Source organism: Pecten maximus, chromosome 9, assembly GCF_902652985.1.
Source record: "Pecten maximus chromosome 9, xPecMax1.1, whole genome shotgun sequence".
NCBI classification, from domain to species: domain Eukaryota; kingdom Metazoa; phylum Mollusca; class Bivalvia; order Pectinida; family Pectinidae; genus Pecten; species Pecten maximus.
This window is the reverse complement of record NC_047023.1, coordinates 28,399,721-28,422,226: the sequence shown is the minus strand read 5'-3', so window position 1 is coordinate 28,422,226 and position 22,506 is coordinate 28,399,721. Positions and strand designations below refer to the sequence as shown.

The 22,506-nt window shown below is 34.4% G+C and overlaps 2 protein-coding genes across 4 annotated transcripts; one reads left to right on the top strand and one right to left on the bottom strand.

The window, feature by feature from the left end:
• The first annotated feature begins 132 nt into the window (after positions 1-132).
• LOC117334546 (translocon-associated protein subunit beta-like) lies at positions 133-4,053 on the top strand. Its single transcript, XM_033894226.1, has 6 exons — positions 133-233; positions 719-876; positions 2,300-2,398; positions 2,666-2,777; positions 3,099-3,176; positions 3,889-4,053. Exons 1-6 carry the CDS (start codon positions 219-221, stop codon positions 3,997-3,999), a joined length of 573 nt encoding a protein of 190 aa, XP_033750117.1. The 5' UTR covers positions 133-218; the 3' UTR covers positions 4,000-4,053.
• Positions 4,054-6,802: 2,749 nt separating this feature from the next.
• LOC117334504 lies at positions 6,803-22,400 on the bottom strand. 3 transcript variants are annotated; one of them, XM_033894165.1, is made up of 18 exons: positions 22,289-22,400; positions 20,593-20,776; positions 20,295-20,390; positions 19,963-20,044; positions 19,237-19,366; positions 18,935-19,106; positions 18,481-18,588; positions 18,093-18,174; positions 17,595-17,768; positions 16,862-16,964; positions 15,013-15,215; positions 14,382-14,493; positions 13,837-13,972; positions 13,363-13,502; positions 12,577-12,828; positions 11,305-12,180; positions 10,720-10,899; positions 6,803-10,049 (listed from the first exon to the last, which is right to left on the bottom strand). In XM_033894165.1, exons 2-18 carry the CDS (start codon positions 20,694-20,696, stop codon positions 9,340-9,342), a joined length of 3,660 nt encoding a protein of 1,219 aa, XP_033750056.1. In that variant the 5' UTR covers positions 20,697-20,776; positions 22,289-22,400; the 3' UTR covers positions 6,803-9,339. The 3 variants fall into 3 exon arrangements, with proteins under 3 accessions (XP_033750056.1, XP_033750059.1, XP_033750057.1); XM_033894168.1 differs by having other exon boundaries at positions 12,577-12,825; XM_033894166.1 differs by having other exon boundaries at positions 22,300-22,400.
• Between the last annotated feature and the right edge of the window lie 106 nt (positions 22,401-22,506).

Below are 22,506 nucleotides of genomic sequence, written 5' to 3'. Positions count from 1 at the left end.
ATTCAGTATTTAAATCGTAATGAAATTTTTACTTTGCATCGTACACATCTTTTATCGTTGATCTCCTAACCAATGCACATTGACATCATAATGCCCTTTCAGTGCGTTTCGCTTTTTTTGTCATGAAATCTGAAAGATTATTTACCGCGACACGTATCGCCCCCAAAAGCACCAATGCGCTGAATCGAACTTCCAACTTCCTTTTCCGCCTTGGGTTGATGCCGGTTAGCAAGGTACTTTTTCTAGACGAATTTTTCGCCTTTTCACTACGAAATAGGACGCATTTTGTTGTATTTTTCAGGCAGAATATATTTGTGACATATTTTATCATTATTAATTTCTCTTTCGCTCGCTAATCTCGTAAATTGATTATGAACGCGAAAAGATAATGTCAACTTTACATATAACTGGTTGTTTGCATACGTGGCTATTTACAATGTTGTATCGCCTTTGTATATGGTTCATTTATTTAAAATATGGAAAGGAAACGGAATAATGATACTGTGGTCAGTTATACTTGGTATGCTTTTATTTTTCAATATTATAGGAAAGTTATCTCTTAAGTGCAGTTTACTGTAAGATAAACTCGACGCGGTATCCACCCAATATTGTCAGAATGGTTGGGTCGTAAATTGATTCCTTTAAGCTCTACAGTAGGCCTACTTGATAGCATGGTGAACTGAAGATGTTTAATTATAAACGGGTTTATTTTTTTCAGATGAAGCTTTGGTTGGCAGTGCTTGCTGCTTTTTGTTCGGTCCTGTGCTGTAATGGGGACAACGCTCGATTGTTAGCGTCTAAGAACATATTGAACCAATATTTGGTTGAAGGCAGGGATCTCACAGTGCAATACAGCATTTATAATACTGGAGGAAGGTAAACAATAGACACTGAAAACATTAAAAACGATATGCTCATAAAAAGTTAAATTGAACTTCATATCAAATAAAAAATAACATTTTGAAAAAAATTGCTTTTCGAAGGGGAATATTCCTGAACTGAATACATGTACAGTGTACTACTGTTAGCATTGAAATACAATTGCAGAAGATCAAATAAAATAACATGGATGGAGTGATGATGAAAATTAGTTTAACATGCTCAGTTATTTTTCTCATTCTGATTTTATTGGAACATTTTAGTGACATAGATTACATACACAGCTGTACTACATATTTTAATGAGAGTCACAGGACTCCCTCTGTTGGTCGATAGCAGCACCAATAGTGATAACAAAAAGCATATGGCGATTTTTAAGGTTTAAAATTGCATTAGCAAGAGTTGAAAAAAAGTTCTAAAAGAGAGGTTTCTACTGCCTGTTTCTTCATTGGCAGATATACCTTCTAACTCATGACATTTAGGCACTTGCTCGATTATGTACATAAAAGACTCCAAACATTTGCTGTTTTTAGCTACCCTAGACTAACAGCTTTGGTATGAAGGTTGGCCATATTGAATTGGGCAACAATAATAATACAAAGTCTGAAACTGTCATGAAATATCTGGATTTCAATGTTGGTCAAAAGGAAAATTAAAGAACATTATAAGAGACGTGTTATATGCCAAAGAAGAACAAGTAGTACATCATGTAATACAAATTAAGTTAATTGATAATTATCGTTTATTTAAGGAAAAGAGGGAGACCTATATTACATTTACAAGTTTTTCATAACAAAATATAATTACTTTACAAGTCTCATTTTTCATGCACAAAAAGCTCCTTGTGAATAGAAAAAAAAATTAGGTACTTTGGTTTGATAACGGAATTGAAATGTTTCTCATTATCCCCTTTTTTGTTTGCTTCCTAAATCACAATATTGACCATTTGAAATAAAAAGACAATGTCAACTTTTTCTATCATTGCTCCTGGATGAATAAGTTTGGTTTTAAATTATTAGATATAAACATAGCATAAAATTGTATAAATATTGAGATAAAATTAACATTCAACTAAAAAAAATGAACCTTATTTCAAAAGTTATAGAATGCATTGGATCAAAGTAATTTTGCATTATTTCTTATTCTTATCAATAGATATTGGTAGGAAATTAGGAATATTCATCACCCACTCTACAAAATATTGACAGCTTTCTGACAGGCAAATTGCTTTCAGCATAACAAGTTCAGACCCAGAGCTAACACTGGGTCATAAATAAGAACTTTGAAAAACTTGTTCTAAATAACAAATTTCGATTTACGAGTCGATGTAGATATGATTTACAGTTTGGACCGAGGAGACACTTAAATCAGATATAACCTTATGTCTTTGTTATATATTAACCCGTTTTATTTTATTCAGTGCTGCCCTGGACGTCAACTTGAAGGATGATGGGTTCCCAGAGGCTGACTTTGAGGTTGTCCGTGGTAACCTGAATGTTCGCTGGGAGAGAATTGCTCCGTATCCTTTACTGTTTTGAGGTTTAAATAAAAATATTAAAAACAACAGATATGAAAAGGAATAGTAACTATTCCCTCACAATAGAGTTAGGGGATTGGATATGTTTGAATCGCATTGTCCATACAGTCTGAAACTACATGTAAGTTTTTATAGGCAGCGCAAACAGATCACTTGAAATAGCTGAAGACTGCAAAAATCATTATTTGCATTTGTTATACCTTAAAAAGAAATCCAAATGGCAGTAAATTTTTCTTAACTGAAGCATAGTGGCACCAATGTGACACATTCCGTCATCCTTAGACCTCTTCAATATGGCTACTTCAACTTCACCTCTGGTGAGGTCAGCTACAAGGACTCTGAAGATGCTAAAGAGGCTGTGGTAGGTGTTCTGATGTTAACGATCAATAAGTGCTCAGTGTTTTAGTTCAAGATAAGGTAACTGTTTTTGTTTTTGTTTTTTTTTTAAACTGAAGGAACGTACGTGACAATTTTTTTTTTCATGATAATTATATAGCGGTATTACTGTATATACAATTGTACATTGTATATATACCTCAGTACATGTATATTATTTGAACAGTCAACCGATAGCCATTTGAAAATATTATGGAAATTATTTCAAATATTTCTATTCGTTTGATTCAAAATTCAAATGCTGTCTGTTTAAAAAATAATTATTTCATTAAAAATTGCTTTACAGTTTGGATATACCAGTGCACCTGGAGAGGGCGGTATTGTTAACAGCAAAGAATACGACAGACGTTTCTCCCCTCATGTTGTAAGTTTGATTGTGATATGTTAGAACTATGACCGATGATAACCACAGTAGTAGCTAATTCATAAATGGGGTCTTAATGTATAATTTGAATGGAATTCCTTAAACTAATGTGGGATCCTTTTTAATATCTGTACCTCAAAAGGCTATAGGGATAGTTTTGGTGCAAAAATTCCTACCAGAAAGTGTATTTGTTTGGAATTTTTAGAACCCACTTGTTAATATGATTTTGACCTGTTGTATTCTATGTTCTTCTATTATAAACTGTGAATATATATACCATCCTTACAAGAAGAATGTTTCTGAAAGGATGAAAGTTTTAAAAACAATGCTGCTTCAGCCTCAACTAATTTTGACAATCTATTTTTTTTGTTTGATATCCTCATATTTTACATTTATTTTGTCCCAAGTACTCCTATAAACCTTATTGACTATTTTTTATGAAACTTTTACAAAAGGTTGTACTTTTTAACTTGTCTGGGTATTTGATAAGAATAATGTCCCTTTTCTATATATAAATCTCTATTCATAATTTGGCCCAATAATTAAAAGTTTGTTCTCTACCTAAGTTGGTTTTCTGATTCAGATTCATGAGACTTAATTTATTCCATTGTACTTATTTTTCTTATGTGGAATTTCATCTAAGCTGTGGTCTACATTGCTATGAAATTGAAATCACTTGTATACCGACTAACAACGTCATTTTCCTTTTCAGCTGGACTGGTGCGTGTTTGCTGTAATGACACTTCCATCACTGGTTATTCCATTCCTACTCTTTTATAGAAGCAAAAGTCGATATGATCAGCCCAAGACGAAGAAAAATTAAATTATGTACATCATATTTTCATTTTTTTTTTTAATAAAATATTTTTAAAAAATGTTTTATCTTTAGAGTTTTTACTACCTTTGACAGCAACTTCACAATTATGATGGCTATCAAATCTCTTGATACCCCAAAGATGAAAAGTGTGTGACCGACAAATGCCATACTGTAGTACCACTGTGAAGAATTTGGGGGTTGTGGCCGAATGATACCAGTCACCTTGATTGTTTCATTGTCCTTTTGACTCCAGAAGAAATCACAAAACACACTGTCCCAATAAGGAAGCAACGTTTAATTATTCCCCATGAGAATATGTCATTGTCTGGAAACTAAGTTTCTAATTGTAGTAGCTGTTCCCTTAACCTTTTAATCCAAAAAGAAATCCTGAACAAGCATTTCAATATAACAAAGCAGTGGAAAGTTTGATCTTTTCATCCTGGAAAGAAATACAAAGCAAACACCCATGACAAGAAGGCAGTGTGTGAGGATTGAATGGTCCACTACAATTACAATATCACCTTCCAATCTTCTGTTGTGGGGCAAAATTAAATTCCACCGACAACACATCTGCACATGGTTTATTTTCATGTACAAAATCAACATAGTTTTAGACATGGGGAAAGAGGCATTGAATAAATGATCAGAGCTTTAGATAACAATACCGATTTTGTAACATGTTTAAAAAAAATCATGAACTAACTATAACCAAGTCTTTTTAGTTTATTGGGATAGTGAGAATTTGAACAAAGTAAACTCCTGTCTGTGACCTTGAATATATTGGTCAAGGTTGTTTTTTTCCCCTTTTCCATGATGATCTATATCCAAATACATGTATATCATACATATACCAAATGGTTCTTTTGAAGAAGTTGTTTGAAAAAAAGTTCATGCCAGAGAGTTCGACCATGGCATAAGCAAAATTTGGTCAGGCCATCAAACAAAACATGCAGGTATTGCTATACAGCCTCTAAGGGTCATTTGCTAATTGAATTACACGAGATTGGATCTGGGTAGGTGTACTAGCAGTTAACAAGAGGCCCAGAGGTCCTGTATCTCTCACCTAGTTTGATTTGACCAAATGTCAAAATAATGACAAATGTTCATGTTCAATTTGCTAATATCTATATTTGTTGATGTTAAACAATGTTATATATGGTTATGGGGTGGGGACATCAATGGTTTCAAAGATATATCAAAGAAACCAAAGTCCCTAGGGTTGGGGAAAGACCTCAGGGCCTACGTTTATAACAGGATTGTGTTTACCTCTTAATTGATGCCCTGCAATGCTATATGTGGTTATTGGGTGGAGTTTACATGTAAGCAAGTAACGATTTAAAGGATTCACCTCAATATCCACTATTTGGCCCCAAGGGTACCATACCCTCCATTTACACAACATTAGATCTCCTCTTCCAAATGGTGCTCCAGGCCATTCACGAAAATCCATTTAGTTGTTCAGGACTAGTAGCAATTTAAAGGACTAACCTCTATTTTCCCTATTGGGCGCTGCCTCTTGGGGTCAGAATCAATATTTTAAATTATGACTACAAGGTAGTAGCGATTTAAATGACTGAGTTCTATTTCCCCTATGGGGCCCGTCTCTCAGCCCCTGAGGGAATCCGAGGCAATATTTATCCCCTTCCTCCAAGGATGTTCCTGATCAAATTTGGTTAAAACTGGCCAAGTAGTTTAAGACAAGTAGCGATTTAAAGAAAATGTTGACAGATGGACGACAGACATCACACCAAGGCATAAGCTCACCAGACCTTTGGTACAGGTAAGCTAAAAAGGGTAATAGAGATTTGACTCAACAGTGACCATGAAATCGGGCATGTGAAAGGAGTATACAGCTGTATGTTCACTTCAAGTACAACTAAAGTGGAGGGTATAAAGACGAAATGATTACTATATATACCCTTTACTTAAGTGGAGGATATAAAGACGAAATGATTACTATATATCCCCTTTACTAAAGTGGAGGATATAATGACAAAATGATTACTATATAATAATACCCTTTACTAAAGTGGAGGATATAATGACAAAGTGATTACTATATATACCCTTTACTAAAGTGGAGGATATAATGACAAGGTGATTACTATATTTACCCTTTACTAAAGTGGAGGGTATAATGACAAAGTGATTACTATATATCCCTTTTACTAAAGTGGAGGGTATAATGACAAAGTGATTACTATATATCCCCTTTACTAAAGTGGAGGATATAATGACAAAATGATTACTATATATCCCTTTTACTAAAGTGGAGGGTATAATGACAAAGTGATTACTATATATCCCCTTTACTAAAGTGGAGGATATAATGACAAAATGATTACTATATATACCCTTTACTAAAGTGGAGGGTATAATGACAAAGTGATTACTATATATCCCCTTTACTAGTGGAGGGTATAATGACAAAATGATTACTGTATAATGACAAAATGATTACTATATATCCCCTTTACTAAATTGGAGGATATAATGACAAGGTGATTACTATATATCCCCTTTACTAAAGTGGAGGGTATAATGACAAGGTGATTACTATATATACCCTTTACTAAAGTGGAGGATATAATGACAAGGTGATTACTATATATCCCCTTTACTTAAGTGGAGGGTATAATGATAAAATGATTACTGTATAATTACAAAATGATTACTATATATACCCTTTAATAAAGTGGAGGATATAATAAGTCTAAAAACTGATGCAATTAAAGTGTGGTTTTTACCAAACCACTGTACATGTATACGTAAATGCATTTTGCAATTGACAACAAGATTCAACACAAAACAAGTTTTAATATTTTAATGCCTAAAAGTATGCAGATTTTTCATGGCTTGATGAATGCACTTCATCCACAATGACACTGGCAGAATGGCTAAAACATATTCAAATATTTCGTATGATTTTCAAGGCAGCTAGAGTGCTATATACAATTATTTGTAACTTGTAATCGAACTGATTATCACGTAACAATTTGGATTCTACCCTAGGGTATAAAAACAATAAAATAACAACCAATAACTTAAAAGCATTTTATGACATGGTGATTTTTAAAAAAAGAAGTCATATAAATACTAAGGAAATTTCATTGAAGTTCTGTGATTTGGCCTTTCTGTCAACTAGAGTAAGTTTGAATATAAAAGTTGATGTGTAATTGAAACATATTCATTCCAGGGATTTAAGGGAAAAACAAAGAAAAAAAAGAGGACTAAACCTGGATCTAAAGAGGAAATTCCAAAAGTGGATAATTCTGAGACTGTTATATGTTGACAGCCTGATCTGAAGGCTGGTCCTGTATAAGATATGTTAAATGCGTAGAATATTCAAGACATGGCAGAATGGATCTTTCTGCTGTATAATCCAAGAAATATAACTATTTATGATTATAAGTCAAACTACTTGTATTGTAGATCAGTAGAAATACCAATAAATGCTAACTCTCGAATTAAGACTATATCCTATATTGTGACCATTATTAAGTGCAATAGAAAACTCAAAAAATATTTTACTTGAGATTAATACCCGCAACATTGTGTCTAGTTTTACTTTCCCTATGTAATATTAATTACACATATTATAAATTCGTTGCTAATATAAAAGTTTGTTATAAATCATTACTACCAAGTAGCTATCTGAACAAGAATACATCTGGTAGCAAAAGATGAACATTACTTCTAAGTAATATCAATAAAATATTAAATATAACGAATTGTAAAGTAAAAACGTATTACAGATTACTGGTTATTTATATACCCATGCTCTATGAAAGTAATGTTTTCTTTGGAATTTTCCCACCAATAAGCCTGGTCTTTGTGTACAGAGCATATATCTAATCAAATATATTGTTTAATTTCATTTAATCTTTTTTCTCTGGTTGAAATTTCATTGTTTACTCACTAGCAGTGGAATGCATAGGCGACAAATGACTATTTTAACAGCTAATATAAACAAACAGGAAGGAAAGTCTATTATCAAATACACAAATATCACATGTATGCGTATTGAGATTATGCATACAGTGTTCATTGTAAGGAGAGGGTTTTATGAGCATATCAGTGTTTCAGTGCAGACATTAAACGTTTGATGGAGCTTTCAAAAGTGCAACGTGCTGGCTATGGCAACAACAAGACAATGCGGAAGCTAACACAGACAATTAGTGGTTTGATCAGCCAACACTGCTGACCCACCAGTTGGAGGATGTTGTGGTTTAGGGTCGAAACATCTAAATGGGACAGGATACCATCTGATGACATTGGCAGAGGCTTCAGAGCAGGATACCAGGAGTATCAAAGAATGCAGAACATCGTCTGTAAGTCATCATCGTGAAATGGAGCAGAGCCTGCAGTCTTCTTAAATTGTTATGATAGTCTGAATATTTCAATACATCATGTGTTAAAATAATGCATACATTGTATAATCTAACGTAAGAAATAGAGCAAAGCCAGTCTTTTTAAGTTGTTATGGATTATGTGCTGTAATTCCTATGATGGTAGTGATGCTACATGTACAGTTTTTACAAACATGAACACTAAGAGAGTAACTGAATAAATAGCTGCATGGGCATAAATTATATATCATATCTTGTTTTTCAGGGTTAAACAATTTGATTATGGTACATTTCACCCACAATATATAATTAGTTGAGAAATTTTTCATAAATGAAATAATGAATACATACAGAAGGGCACAATTTGAAATAAAGAATCTCAGGTCTTTGTTCTGAATTGTAGAGTTGATTGTTTAAAACTCCTCCAAATACAGGTTAATGCTGCATGATTGTTATGTATAATGATACAAATAATAATGCTATCATAAAACATAAGGTTTGCTTTATGGACCTGTGTAATACAATTGTTAAACAGATGAAATGGACAGCACTGTGACTAATAACTTTTTAAAAAGCATTTGGACATTCCGTAATAACAAACATCTTCACATCTTTCATAAAAAAAAAAGAAAAACAAAAGAACTTCTGATAGGTCAAGCAAGGGTCCTATTTCATTTCTAAAATGATACATCCCCATTACTTCTCAGGTCCTATGAGCCTGTCCTATTTTAGAAACACTGACCTTGACATTCACAATGATAACCATCACAGAAAGTTTAAACATCTTTAGATTTTTGGGTACTAGACAATCTACAGAAAAAAAATAATGATGAATTAACGGTGACACTATGAGAAATCATGTTTTATGTGGCTCTATATAATAGATGCTGTGTAATCTAACACCCTGTGTGCAATAAAAACAGCAGTCTGTTGGATTCCACAGTAACAGTTTAGACAGCTGTCAGATTATAGTACAGCATATTAAATCATATTATCATTATGAATCTCCTAGAATGTTAGCTGTAGTTTGCTTGAGTTTTTGAAGCCAGGCAGTAAGATTTTCACTGTCCAATGACCCTCCACTGATAGGCATGTTGAATGAATGTGGTACAGAATTGCTGGCCGATACACTAGAGGCGGTCGGAACAGAAGTCCTTGATATAGCTGCTGGAGATTTTCCTGGAGTTCCTCCTTCAAATTGGAACCCTCCTTTTAGTGGAACAAAAGAATCATCTAAATCGTCCACTAGTTCTAATTCTTGTCCTTCTAGTAACAAAATGCCATCCTCGGCACCAACATCATCATCAATACCTCCTGACCACTGTCCAGTGGCCGCCTTGTCCACTTGAGCTAGCCAGGGGCTGGTCTGTAGATGCAGAGAGTTGTCTATCACTGGTCGATGAGGGGTGAGAGATATGAGGATGTCATTGTCTTCTTTTACATCTGTGAGAGGAAAGTTGGGCTTGGTATGTACTTTATCACCGAGGCTTCCAGTATGTACACTGTCCAGACTTGTGACTCCTGTGATGAGGTCCAGTTTAGGTGACCTCCATTGGTCGTCAAACAGACCCTGCATCCCATCTGTGATCTCCTCCATAGACATGTTTGGAAGTTGGATGTCATCTAGTTGTTCTCCATCTATTTCTCCTAAACCTTCAAACGTAAGGAAGGTGCCATCTCCTCCTCCTCCCAGGTCAATCTTAGGTCCTGTAATCAGTCAGTTTAGATAGATTTTTAGGTAATATATCATTCTAATTCAAGATATATTAATATTGGTAGGCAGTATATAATTCATAAAATATTTATATTTCAACTACAGTTTTAATTGATAGTTTTGATAGACATGTGCTAACACCATTCCTTTTGAAGTTGGAACTAAAATGTGTAAATCATCATTACATTATTCAATTACAATTAATATACTTTTCAGTCTAGAATTATTCGTGTTAACCCAATGGTTACTTTTAATAAAAAAAACCACTCAATTACACAACAGATTCATATTAAAAGTTAATTTGAAATTTCATAAACATCTATCAGTTGAAATAACTTTATGTAAATTTCTATAAACTTTTGTTTCATCACCCACCAGAAACGATACTAAGGCTATGGTAATAGGTTATATTTACTTCTAATTTGATTCTTATTACAGCCAACCATCCATATTCAGAAACAACACCTCAACTCAACAAGTTACTGTAGTTAGTTATACTGATTTACTGTCTACATGTCTCCCCCTATTGCTAGGTTACGTCTCACTGACTACAGCCGATGTATGTCAGTGTGTACCAACTTTAACAAGGTACATGTCTGTATAGGTTGTATACCCTGTACTGACATTTTGGTGAGGTGAACTTCTTAATTGTCCTGATCTTACCTGTATCAGTCTCCTCTGTGAAGGAAAGATTGGTCCGTGTCCCTAATTTAGACCTTGGGGAATCCGTTTCTTTAATTGCCTCCTTCCACATGTCCCTGACCTCTTTAGACAACGGACTGGCCACCATCATCATCATGGGATCCGGTTCTGGCTGGTCAGCCTCCGGTAAGATGTCAGACACTGTATAACACATACAGCATTTATATAATGGAAATTATCCATGCCCAACATTTTTCTTTCTAATCTAGGTTTTAAATTTATCTGTTTTACATTATTGTTAGACTATCCTATTGTAAAATTTGAAAGCAATGTCTCAGTAGAACTGATATTAAGTGAACCCTTATCTGCATGTACTGTCCCAATAAACTTAGCTAAATGGATAATGGATTGTTCATGTGGTATCAAATGAAGTCATATTCAGCTCACCAGGTAAAATATTTGTATAAAATAAATATCAGTTACATAATTTGTGATCATTTCACCTAAACAAAATAATTCAATAATCTACTTTTAACTTTTTCTTTATCTTAATATAGTTATTATGATTGGAAGGGAATACTGTAACCCAAGTTTCATTTGACTGACCTTCCATGCGGGACTTCATTAAAGCTCTAGCTGATGTTGGACATGAATTATCTGACTGATTCAAGTCATCTGCCTCTGGAGACCCCAGATCGAGTTTAAAGGATGTTTCAGGTCCATTACTGATTGGTAGTGAGTGGTCTGAATGGTACTGAGGTGTTGGAAGTCCTGAATGCACTGATTCTCTGTCACTCTTGTCCAACGGCAAAAACTCGGGCTGCTCAAGCTCAAATGAAGAATCATTCTGAAGGGTGCGTCTTGAACCATCAAGTTCAACTGATTTATTGAGCTTCTCTGAAGTCACTAATTTTGACTTTGAGGTGTCCATTTGGCCGGAATAGCCAGAATGAATACTGGTATTGGGTGATTGTTCACCTGGCTCCAGTAAACCTGAAGGGCGAGACAAGTTTGAACTGACGGACTGTACACTTTCTCGTAAGGACTGATGGGAATGATGGGATACCTCTGACCTTGGTGAACTGTTCAAGTCCTGTGATCGCGTTGAGGTAAAAGAGTGATGGGAGGATCCTTTTCCTGTTAAGCTATCCAAAAGTGATTTGGATGTCTGTGACCTTGGGGACTCGTTGTAGGACCTTGAATGTACATTCAGTGACCTTGGAGAGTCTTTTAAATGTTTGGACACTTGTAACTTTGGAGAGCACTGTGTTTTTGAATGCTTGGAGCTGTGGGAGTGTGAAGAGTTATTGGAACTTGATAACTTGTCTCTCTCTGACCTGGGTGAGTCGTGCAATGACTGGTGTGATAGATTAGCCTCCCTGGGGTATTGAGATAACACAGGTTTTGGGGACTGTTCTACACCTGGTGGCAACACACCGTCAAATTCTCCAGACTTTTTCATGTATGTATCCATTAACTCCTCTGAAAAAATAATAATACTGATCTGAACTATAAGCAAATTCAAACAAATTTTTGAATAACAACTACATTTTTGTACTTAACATTTAGATTTAATATTCAATTCATTGTACATTTCAAATAGAGTAGTAAAAGTGCTATACAAATTGTGTTTATAAGAAAACACATAAAAATCATTGTATTATTTTTAAACAATCTGGAGAATTGAATTATCTGATCTAAACAAGGTTAATCTACTGATCTATGGTGTCATGACAGTTTAATTTTTGGGTCGAAGAACAACAACTTGTGTTACCTATCGGAAATCTCAGCTAAATGATTACATCTACTATAATTAGATTACATATTCTTTGATAATTAGATGATAATGTAATTAAATTTGTATTGATAATATCTCACCGTCATCAGACTGATCTAGGAAGTTAGGAGCCATCATTCTGTTAACTATGACGTCACTAGGAGAGAGGGCGACAGGTGACATCTGAACCTGTGTTGGTGGTGTCCTGGGGGAGGGGTGTTTTGGGGAGGTATTATCTATGGTAGGACTGCCCCCTGTACAGCTGGTGATACCAGTCAGGGTACGATCTCCACTGCTGAGGGACTGCTCCCGAGAGGATGATGTGGCACTCTGGTAGGAGTGCTCATGTCCTGCTAACACACATACTACACATGTAAAAACACCCTAAAAATGTCCACCTTGAATCATCAAAAAAGCCCAGATGTAACTATATACTTATACTATTCTATTTTGTTTTTGTCATTATATTTCTTCCTTCTGAGAAACTAAGCTAAACTTCTTATCCTTGATGAAAATGACAAGTCCAAAAATGTCTTTTCCAGTAAAATATCTAACCCATGGGGAAGTTCAGAAGTTCTAAATTATATTGGGCATAGCAGGAAATATTTTTCAATATAATTTATTGTTTTAATTAATTTCAAATCACTTATTTCAGTAATTCTTGTTATACAAGTCTGAAGTCCTTCTGTTGGGTAGATATATCTTACTGGTATAGCTATATTTGTTATCAATCCAATGATCTATATTTATGACCTTAACTGACCACATAACAGGAGGTCAATAATAAGGAAAAGATATGATTTTAAGCAACTTCAACTTTGCAACAAGAATCTCATCCAAAAGAAGGATTTTTTTTATTGACTAATAAAATGAAACTACAGCTGTACCTGTACGAGTGGGACGAACAGTGCTGTAGGATTTACTGTTGGTGGGCGTGGACTGTCTCTGTTCTGCTTGGTTTCTGGTTTTGGCACCTTTACTCTGCTGCATCTTACTGACCTTTCTGGGAACCTTGGTCACTGTAACTCTGCAAAGAAAATCATGTAAGAACATTGAATGAAGGGTTACATCACCCTTAAAATATCCAGTTAGTCATGGATGTAGATTAAATTGTTCTGGGTTCAATCTATGAACCTTATTTTGGTATTGTTACTGTTATTTCTTATAAAAAAATAGTGATAACAAGTATTGTTGTTTATGGACAATTGGACCAAAGACCATTGATGCAGGGTGATTTAAATAGCCCACCATTAGCCCACCATCTGATTTACAGATCTAACACTGAGTTGAGAGTGTTCCTTCATTTCAAATTATCTTCATCAGGAGAACAAAAGTTTGAGAAAGACCATTGGTAAACATACTTCTTTTTGGCATTTGAAGAACTAATGTTGACTTGAGGGACATATTCAGGTGAGCCCTGAAACAACTTTCCCTGCCCTCGTCTGACGGTCTTTGCTATGCCTTCAGCCAACTTATTGGCAGCTTCAGGTGTACTTTCTGAAAGTATTGGGTATATAAAATTGTTGTACAACACATCAATTATCAATGACATTTAGAGCCAAACATTATAAATGTAATTATAGTACCATAGAGCTATTTCTGATACATAAGTCATTAGAGTGATGGAACACAGATGTATGAGTATATTATCCCCAAGCTTAAAATATTCTGATGTGTCAAAATGTAAATTTAAGAAATGCACCATCATTATAAAGACATGATAATTATCTTAACAAGAAGATGACTTTACTACTGTTTTAGTTTGCATAAAAAATTTCCACAGAACAAAGTTACAAGTTTTACTATAAAATTTAACGGTTGAAATGTGAATTGTTATAATAGGAGACCAAATTTACAACTTTAAAGCATATTTTTATATAAATAAATAAGAGACATTATGACAAACCATTTCGGGGTGTGCGACGTAAAGCAGACTGCATGGATGTATCCCCACCTACAGCCTGGCCCGGGGTGAAGGATAATGATGGTGATGGCTCCATCAATCCAAGGCCCAGTGACTGAAAATAAATTCAAACAGACTACAAAATATGTTTACCAAAGATTGGACTTTTTTTAACAATGGGTCTCAAGTAAAAGCAAATACAATCATTATTATGTAATGCAAAAAATATCATTATAAAATAAGATACACGTATTTCACCAATATTTACAATTCATCAATTATAGGTAAGGTAAACTAAACAGATAGCAATAGGCTGCAGAGCTATATATATATATGGGTCTACATCAGGAACCAATCTAGGGTTCTTTTACTACCAGTATTGGGTAATTTTCCCCAGCTGCTAAGTTCCCTTCTTACACAATATTCCCATCTGAATCTTATAAATTCCCACAATTTTACATAAAATAATATCATTTTTATCTTTGAATTTCCCTATTTCAAATTACATACTTACGTACACTCGTTCACCTACATAAATGGGGTCCGATAAAATACAGGACAATATTGGTGTATGGAGATACATGTCGTGGAAACTTAATTATTCCTGATCGTAAATTAATCATAATATACATACTGTTGACCTTGCACTGCGTGGAGTACTGTTCTGGACAATACGACTATCCAAACTGTCCTGGAGGTGCTCCACAGATTCTTTAAGTTTGGGCAGGTTGACGGCCAGTTCCTTCTTTAGAGTCCTAGTGTTCGTCAGGTAAGCATGGTTACTGTGAACCTGTTTGGTGACTGATCCTATCTCTTCTGTAAAGTCAGCTACACCTACTGTAAACATACAGCACACTGGGTAATATTTGTTATATTATAGTATGACAGGATCCTTGATCTGATTAACAAATGTTTGTAAGTTGTAATGATATTGTCCTGCAATGGAACAGCTGAGGGTCAAAGATTAAAATATACAAACCAAACATTTTACACTGATGAGGAGCTGATTTATATACATATCACCATTCTCAAAACAAGTTTATCCTATGTAATAAAAGCATAGTGACAAGGGGAGGAGGCTGACCATATAAATGGTGCTCATGTATGTATATAAATATACAAATTCATATAATGTACTGAATATGATCTTTGACCTTTTAACTTTCACTGACGATCATCACAATCAACTTTAGCACTACAGAAGTTGATAGTAGGCGTGAATATAATCTGTTAAGTGGTTATGAGACCACAAGATCTCAGATGAATGTCTTGCATAGTGAATATATACCCCTTTTTACTGAAGAGGGAGCACCTTGGTGATCTTCTATGTACAAAATAAATGTAGACAAACGTTCCTCGTCTGTGTCCAATATCGATTGTTTGTACATGAAAAGGAAATCTCATGTGCTAGATATTTCAGTGTCATCCAATATATCTGTCACCTTTACAGATCATTTGGTGCAAAGTGACGTTACATCCAATTACTTTTCAGACACACAGCTCACTAAGGAGGTAATTCAGTCAAATTGAAGAATTTGGAAATGAAAATAGTTAATTTAGTTTCATTCAATTTTGATTTTGACTACTCTTATTCTTGGGATGACATTCTGCATCATCTCACTCAGTTTCATCCCTCAACCAAGATAAACTGATCTAGAAAACCTACAGGTAACAGATTCTATTAGTGTAGCATTACCCACCTTGGTGCAACCTTTCTATATATAGATGTAGACAGACCCTATTAGTGTGGTATTACCTACCTTGGTGTGACCTTTTCTATATATAGATGTATACAGATCCCTATTAGTGTGGTATTGCCTACCTTGGTCTGACCTTTCTATATATAGATGTAGACAGACCCTATTAGTGTGGTATTACCTACCTTGGTGTGAACCTTTCTATATATAGATGTAGACAGACCCTATTAGTGTGGTATTACCTACCTTGGTGTGACCTTTCTATATATAGATGTAGACAGACCCTATTAGTGTGGTATTACCTACCTTGGTGTAACCTTTCTATATATAGATGTAGACAGACTCTATTAGTGTGATATTACCTACCTTGGTGTGACCTTTCTATATATAGATGTAGACAGACCCTATTAGGGTGATATTACCTACCTTGGTGTGACCTTTCTATATATAGATGTAGACAGACCCTATTAGTGTGGTATTGCCTACCTTGGTCTGACCTTTCTATATATAGATGTAGACAGACCCTATTAGGGTGATATTACCTACCTTGGTGTGACCTTTCTATATATAGATGTAGACAGACCCTATTAGTGTGGTATTGCCTACCTTGGTCTGACCTTTCTATATATAGATGTAGACAGACTCTATTAGTGTGATATTACCTACCTTGGTGTAACCTTTCTATATATAGATGTAGACAGATCCTTTTAGTGTGGTATTACCTACCTTGGTGTGACCTTTCTATATATAGATGTAGACAGACCCTATAAATGTGGTATTACCTACCTTGGTGTAACCTTTCTATATATAGATGCAGACAGAGGTTCCATAACTGTAGAAGACTGACCAGGTTCAGTTTTCCTCCATGAAATGTGTTGTCTACATGCCTCTGTAACAGTAATGAACTTGTTAGTTAATCTATAGTCACAAGAACTGCTACAGCTGTTTGCTATCATTAGCCTCAACGCGAGTAGGAAAGGAAGTGTAGAAATCTATGTTTAATACCAAATTGTGTTGTAAATATCAATTGACTCTGTGACACATCTTGTACATTTTATTAAAGTTGTCAAGTGCGACCTTTGACCCTCTAACATTGGCACCAAACTCCAATCGCCTATAGAAGTTGGTGTCATGATATTAACTAAATCTGTGGAGATATTCAAGAGATCTCATTTACATAAGAGTTTTCTTTTAGTTCATCCATGGTTAAGTGTGACCTTCTACCCATCAACCTAAACCAAAGGCCATCAAATATAATCAGATGTAGAACTTGATTAGCAATTTTACTGGTAGCAAGGCGTAAAAATAAGCAAGACAGATTTAAATGAATTGCATGCAATAAGCATTTACCTACCAGATCTACAAGTTAACTAGAAAGGATTGAATAAACTCCAATAAGCATTTACCTACCAGATCTACAAGTTAACTAGAAAGGATTGAATAAACTCCATTTACCTGCCAGATCTACAAGTTAACTAGAAAGGATTGAATAAACTCCATGTTGTTTATCCAGACTTACCCGTCTGATTTCCTGCTCACACTCTCTGAGAAGGAGGTCTGGTACTTTTATATTGATGGTTGCAGCATCAATTTTATGCTGACTCAAGGTTCGATCCACAATGGATTCTATAACCTCTCTTTCTGCTGCCTCACGTTCGCAGAAGTCATTAACTTGCTTCCACATGTCACGTACCTGGGGAAAATTATAAAACCTGATGTTTTAAGCAAGTGCATATTTTCCATAAAATACGTAAGAAATGAAATCCAAATAACTGACTTTCTTGATAATTAATTTATTTTCAAGGCTTATATAATCTGAAACTAATTTCATCACAAGGATTTTACAGAAAAGATCCTTCACTTTATCTGAGACTGCAAATTTGAGTTAGTATGCAATATTACAATGCTACAAATAGTATCAACCAATACAACTAAATGAAAGTGAAATGGTTAATTACAGAGATCTGTAAGTGTGTACTTTTATAAACATACACCATGGAAGCTGCTGTATACATACTTGCTGTATTCTCTGAGTCCGTTTGGTGGATTGTGGGTCAAATTCATTGTCATAACAGTCTGATCTCCTCCTCCTTACAGGACTAAAGTGAGACAGACATGTCAAATTAGGCTTGAATTCATTACAAGTATTATCTACTTTGCTTTGAAAAGAGCTTAATTAAAAACAAAAGAAAAAGAAAATTCCTAATCTGTAAGAAAAGCAAGTTAAACAATTTTTGCAAAGAATTTAAAATTTGCTTTTTTCAACTTTCAATGTAATTCTCTCCCTAAATTTGTGTTTTATAAATTGAAGACTTGACTGATAATTCTCAATTATTGTTGATAATAATAAAAATATGCAGTTAATGCATCATCAACTCCATGGCAACAAACCTAGCAACACTGACCTGCCGCGCACCATCGCTGACTCAGCAGCTCGTTGTTTTACGACACGTTCCAGGTGCTCTCCTTCCCTCACCTCCTTGGACAACTTCCGATAATCTTTTACCAACTCACTGTGACACAAGGCAAGGCTCAATTACAGTAATCTTAAAGTGTAATTCATTATCTATCTGTTGTACATTATCCCAAGAATACTTAATAACAATAAAGGTAAAATCTGTACACAGCTAGCCAGTCATGCCTCAAATGTATACATAAAGAGCAGATTTTATTACAACAGAAAGCTGCCTACACCTTAAAATATTATTAAATAATTGCGAAATGCTGCTACGTTTTAAAATCAAAACAATGTTCTAAATGGACCAAAAACCATCACTTAAAGAAACCTGACAGAACAGGACAGGATAGTAGAGGTTAGTATTCTGGTTTTGCTTTCTAGATTATGCAAGATATACCTACTTAGCATAGTCCTTCCATTCTCTGTTCAAAACTAGTGTAGTCTGTGACTCCTCAAGGAACTTCTTTCGGAGACGAACTACAGCACATTGAATATTCTTGGCCATCACATCACCTAGAGAGGCAGTCTGAGTAGATAACTGAGGGTACCGCAGCTGCTCAAATTCTTTCACACCTGTAATTGTTTAAAAAAAGTTGTTCTTACATTTGGAAATAAATAGGTGAAGATGTAAATCAGTCAAGAACGTGACCCAGTTTCCATTGAGAAATGTGAGTTACATGGATATAATTTACACCAGACATACCATTATCTGTCCGTATCACTGTCCTCAGTACATATCCTGAGAAGTGAAACAGCAGATTGTAGAATTTGTCTCCTCCTGGTGACATAAAATGGGAGGCAACAATTCTTGGCAAATGTGTATCTGGCTCTGTCTGCAATGGTAAAAATTTAAAAGATATATATGCTTCACAAGAGAAATGTTAGTAAAATATCAATACACCTCCACACCTGTTTTAGATATGGAGTTAATGTTAATGGCTAATTGAACAGACTCTTCAAGTTATAATACTAGGCATTTCACGCTCGGCTGTTATGGCGAAGGAATACTAAGTTTATATGCGAGACAGATAACCCCATTCCTGGGCCGAAAATGGGCAGGAAAACCATAAGTCTGTAAATATTGAACTTTCTGTTTGAGTTGACGAGAAATTGATCATTTTATTTCTGGCAGATTTTTAATGATGATATACTGATATTTTATTGATACGTTGTATTTATTGGAGATTTTCAAATGACACTTAATTTTTTTCAACATAAAATTGATGTCTCAACATACTACAAGTGTTTGAAATATCAAAATTCAATGACCATGGATGTGTTTTCATGTTAAAGGCTTTTCAAAGCCAAAGCTAAAATTCAAGATTTTTCATGGCTGAATTCTGTGTCTTTTCAAGTTTATATGAACCTTGTTTTTAATACTACCATCAGTTTGTTTTGTTACATACTAGTCTACATACATGACAATTACCTTTGCAATGTTAACCAGCCAATTGTGACAAGTTCTACGGAACTGTTGTTCTTGTTGTTTATCCAGTACAGGCCAGCAGTCTCTGCAAAATGACATACAGATTGTGGCATCATGTTTAAGGACAGTGTAACAGAGTAGATTATTTTTTTTTCTCTTAAAAAACAATGTCATTTAACATTGCTGTGACAAAATTCTCAATGTTATCATTAAATATAGAGAAATTTCATTATTATTAATAACTTATAATCACTGATATTTCATTGTAATTTGTTGACTAAGTTATTTGAATGATTTTCAATCATAATAAGTTTTTGCAACGGTTTCATCCATACCTGAATTCTTCTCTGCACATTATTGGATTGAGTTTGTTAAAAAGAAAATAAAGCACTACTTCAGCTCCTTTCTTGTTTGGAAGATTAAACATGTTTCTGGAAAAAATAAGAATTGATTATCTACAATCAAACCATTAATACAATAATGATTTACAAACACAATGTTTTTATATGAATTCAAAACATATTTAAGCCTGTTAATTTCATATTCAATCTTTTCTATTCTTTCACCTGGGCTTTTCCATATATGTTCTAAATAAGAGCACAAATAAAGAGGTGATGTTTAGACAAGACTTACTTATTAAATGGTACACAATAGGAAGCTTCCATGGCTCCAGAATCAAATCCCAGCAGCTGTAGGTTGGTGAACAACATCTGCTTCAATTCCAGTGCGTCCCCCATTTTGGTAGATCTAGATCTAGATGTCTCAAAGTATCGATTTGTGTTAGAAGTCAAGTTTTACCCAAAGACTTTCTCTCCATCTAAATAAAACAAAACAACGAAAACTGCAAGCTACATAATGAAGAACACTGCACTGAAACTCTAAAGATTAAGCAGAAGAATATTAAGCTTGATGTATAATGTAATATATAAGCATGGTACACTTTAATTTTTAATAAATTACCTTTTAATTAACCACTTATTTCCCGACAGACAAAAAATCCTGACAAGTGTTCCAGCAGCTGTGATAATCTACTACAATTATAGAATGCTCCAAGTAATAGTGTCAGAGCTTTTTTTTTGCTGCAAAACTACATATAGCTAACTGACTTTCATCTGAACTCTGAAGCTGATAACTCATCCATATGAAATTTTCAAGAGCCAAATATTACATGAACAGTACAAATTAAATATTGTGTACTAGATATATTATACAATAAACTGCTTTACAGTATGCATACTGCATAAATTTAGAAACTCTCTTTCGAAATGAATTATTTATCATAGTGGACAAGAACTAAGGATTGTTGTTAGGCCTTTTGGCATTGTCTGATACAAGACATTTTTCGGCATAGCCGTATATTCTTTTGGCCTCGGATATGACGCAACAGGTGGCGTTACTGGTCAAGATGAAGCATGTGATTGGTCAATGTAGCGGTAAATGCAAAATGCAGATATGCAGTTAAAATCGAAACAAAGTTAAGATTGAATACAAGCTGAATAAGTGGATATGTATCATTTCAAATGACACATTAATAAAATTATATTCCTGATTCAAATGCAGTCTTATTTTCACCAAAAGGATTCAAACTGATATAATTTTGATATCCATGCTGAAACACATTAGTTCGTTAATCTATTTCACCAGCAGTTTTATATATACCAGCGTTAAAACTATGCCGTTTATCTTTTTTAAAGATATTTCTTGTTTGCATTTACTTCTTTACTCAAACATATCTAGTTCAATTAGTAGCTAAAGACAGAAAGTGTTATCATCTCCAAGCCTAATTAAACTGCTTTGAAGAAAAGACCACCATCACAAATTCAACCCTTCCTTATATGGTAGATTTTTAAATTATAGCATATGTTAAACATAAATTAAAACAGTTTTGAGTCTAAACAGTACTGTAGTACAAACTATGATAATTTGCATCTTTATGCTTTTAACAAATTTTTTAATAGCTACTATATGCCCCTGGACAACATATACAGAACTTCAAATTTACTGTACTGTATACTGTACATATACATATTTTGTATTGCATTGCATTAATCTGTCATGTGTTCAGCTGGGGGAGTCCTTTAGAAAAAGATATATCACCACATGCCTGAACTGATCATCAAAGATAACGCTACCAAATCAGTCTTTGAGTCAGGTAAAACACGTATGCATATTTTCATAAGAATATACCGGCGAGCTCTCTTAAATTCATGGAAACAGGAATGAACTTGAACTTTCAATAATAATGCCGGCGAGTAATTGTACCACACTGTGCTGCACAACTATACGTTTGACTTATTTGCTTAAAATATTGACATTTCGAGATTCTTACCGTATACATACATTTCAAATTGCATATTAAATCTTGACAACAACAGTCCGTGAGTAAACGCTGCAAGAATTGCAGTGACTTGACAAGGTGGCCATATTGAAAGTAGCCGCCAAGTTGGTTACCCGGATGTTAACAGGAAATACATTTTTGTGATAACCGAGACTTTTATATGTATGTAATATTTGAATATTAATAAAACATTTTGTAAGTTAGATCGA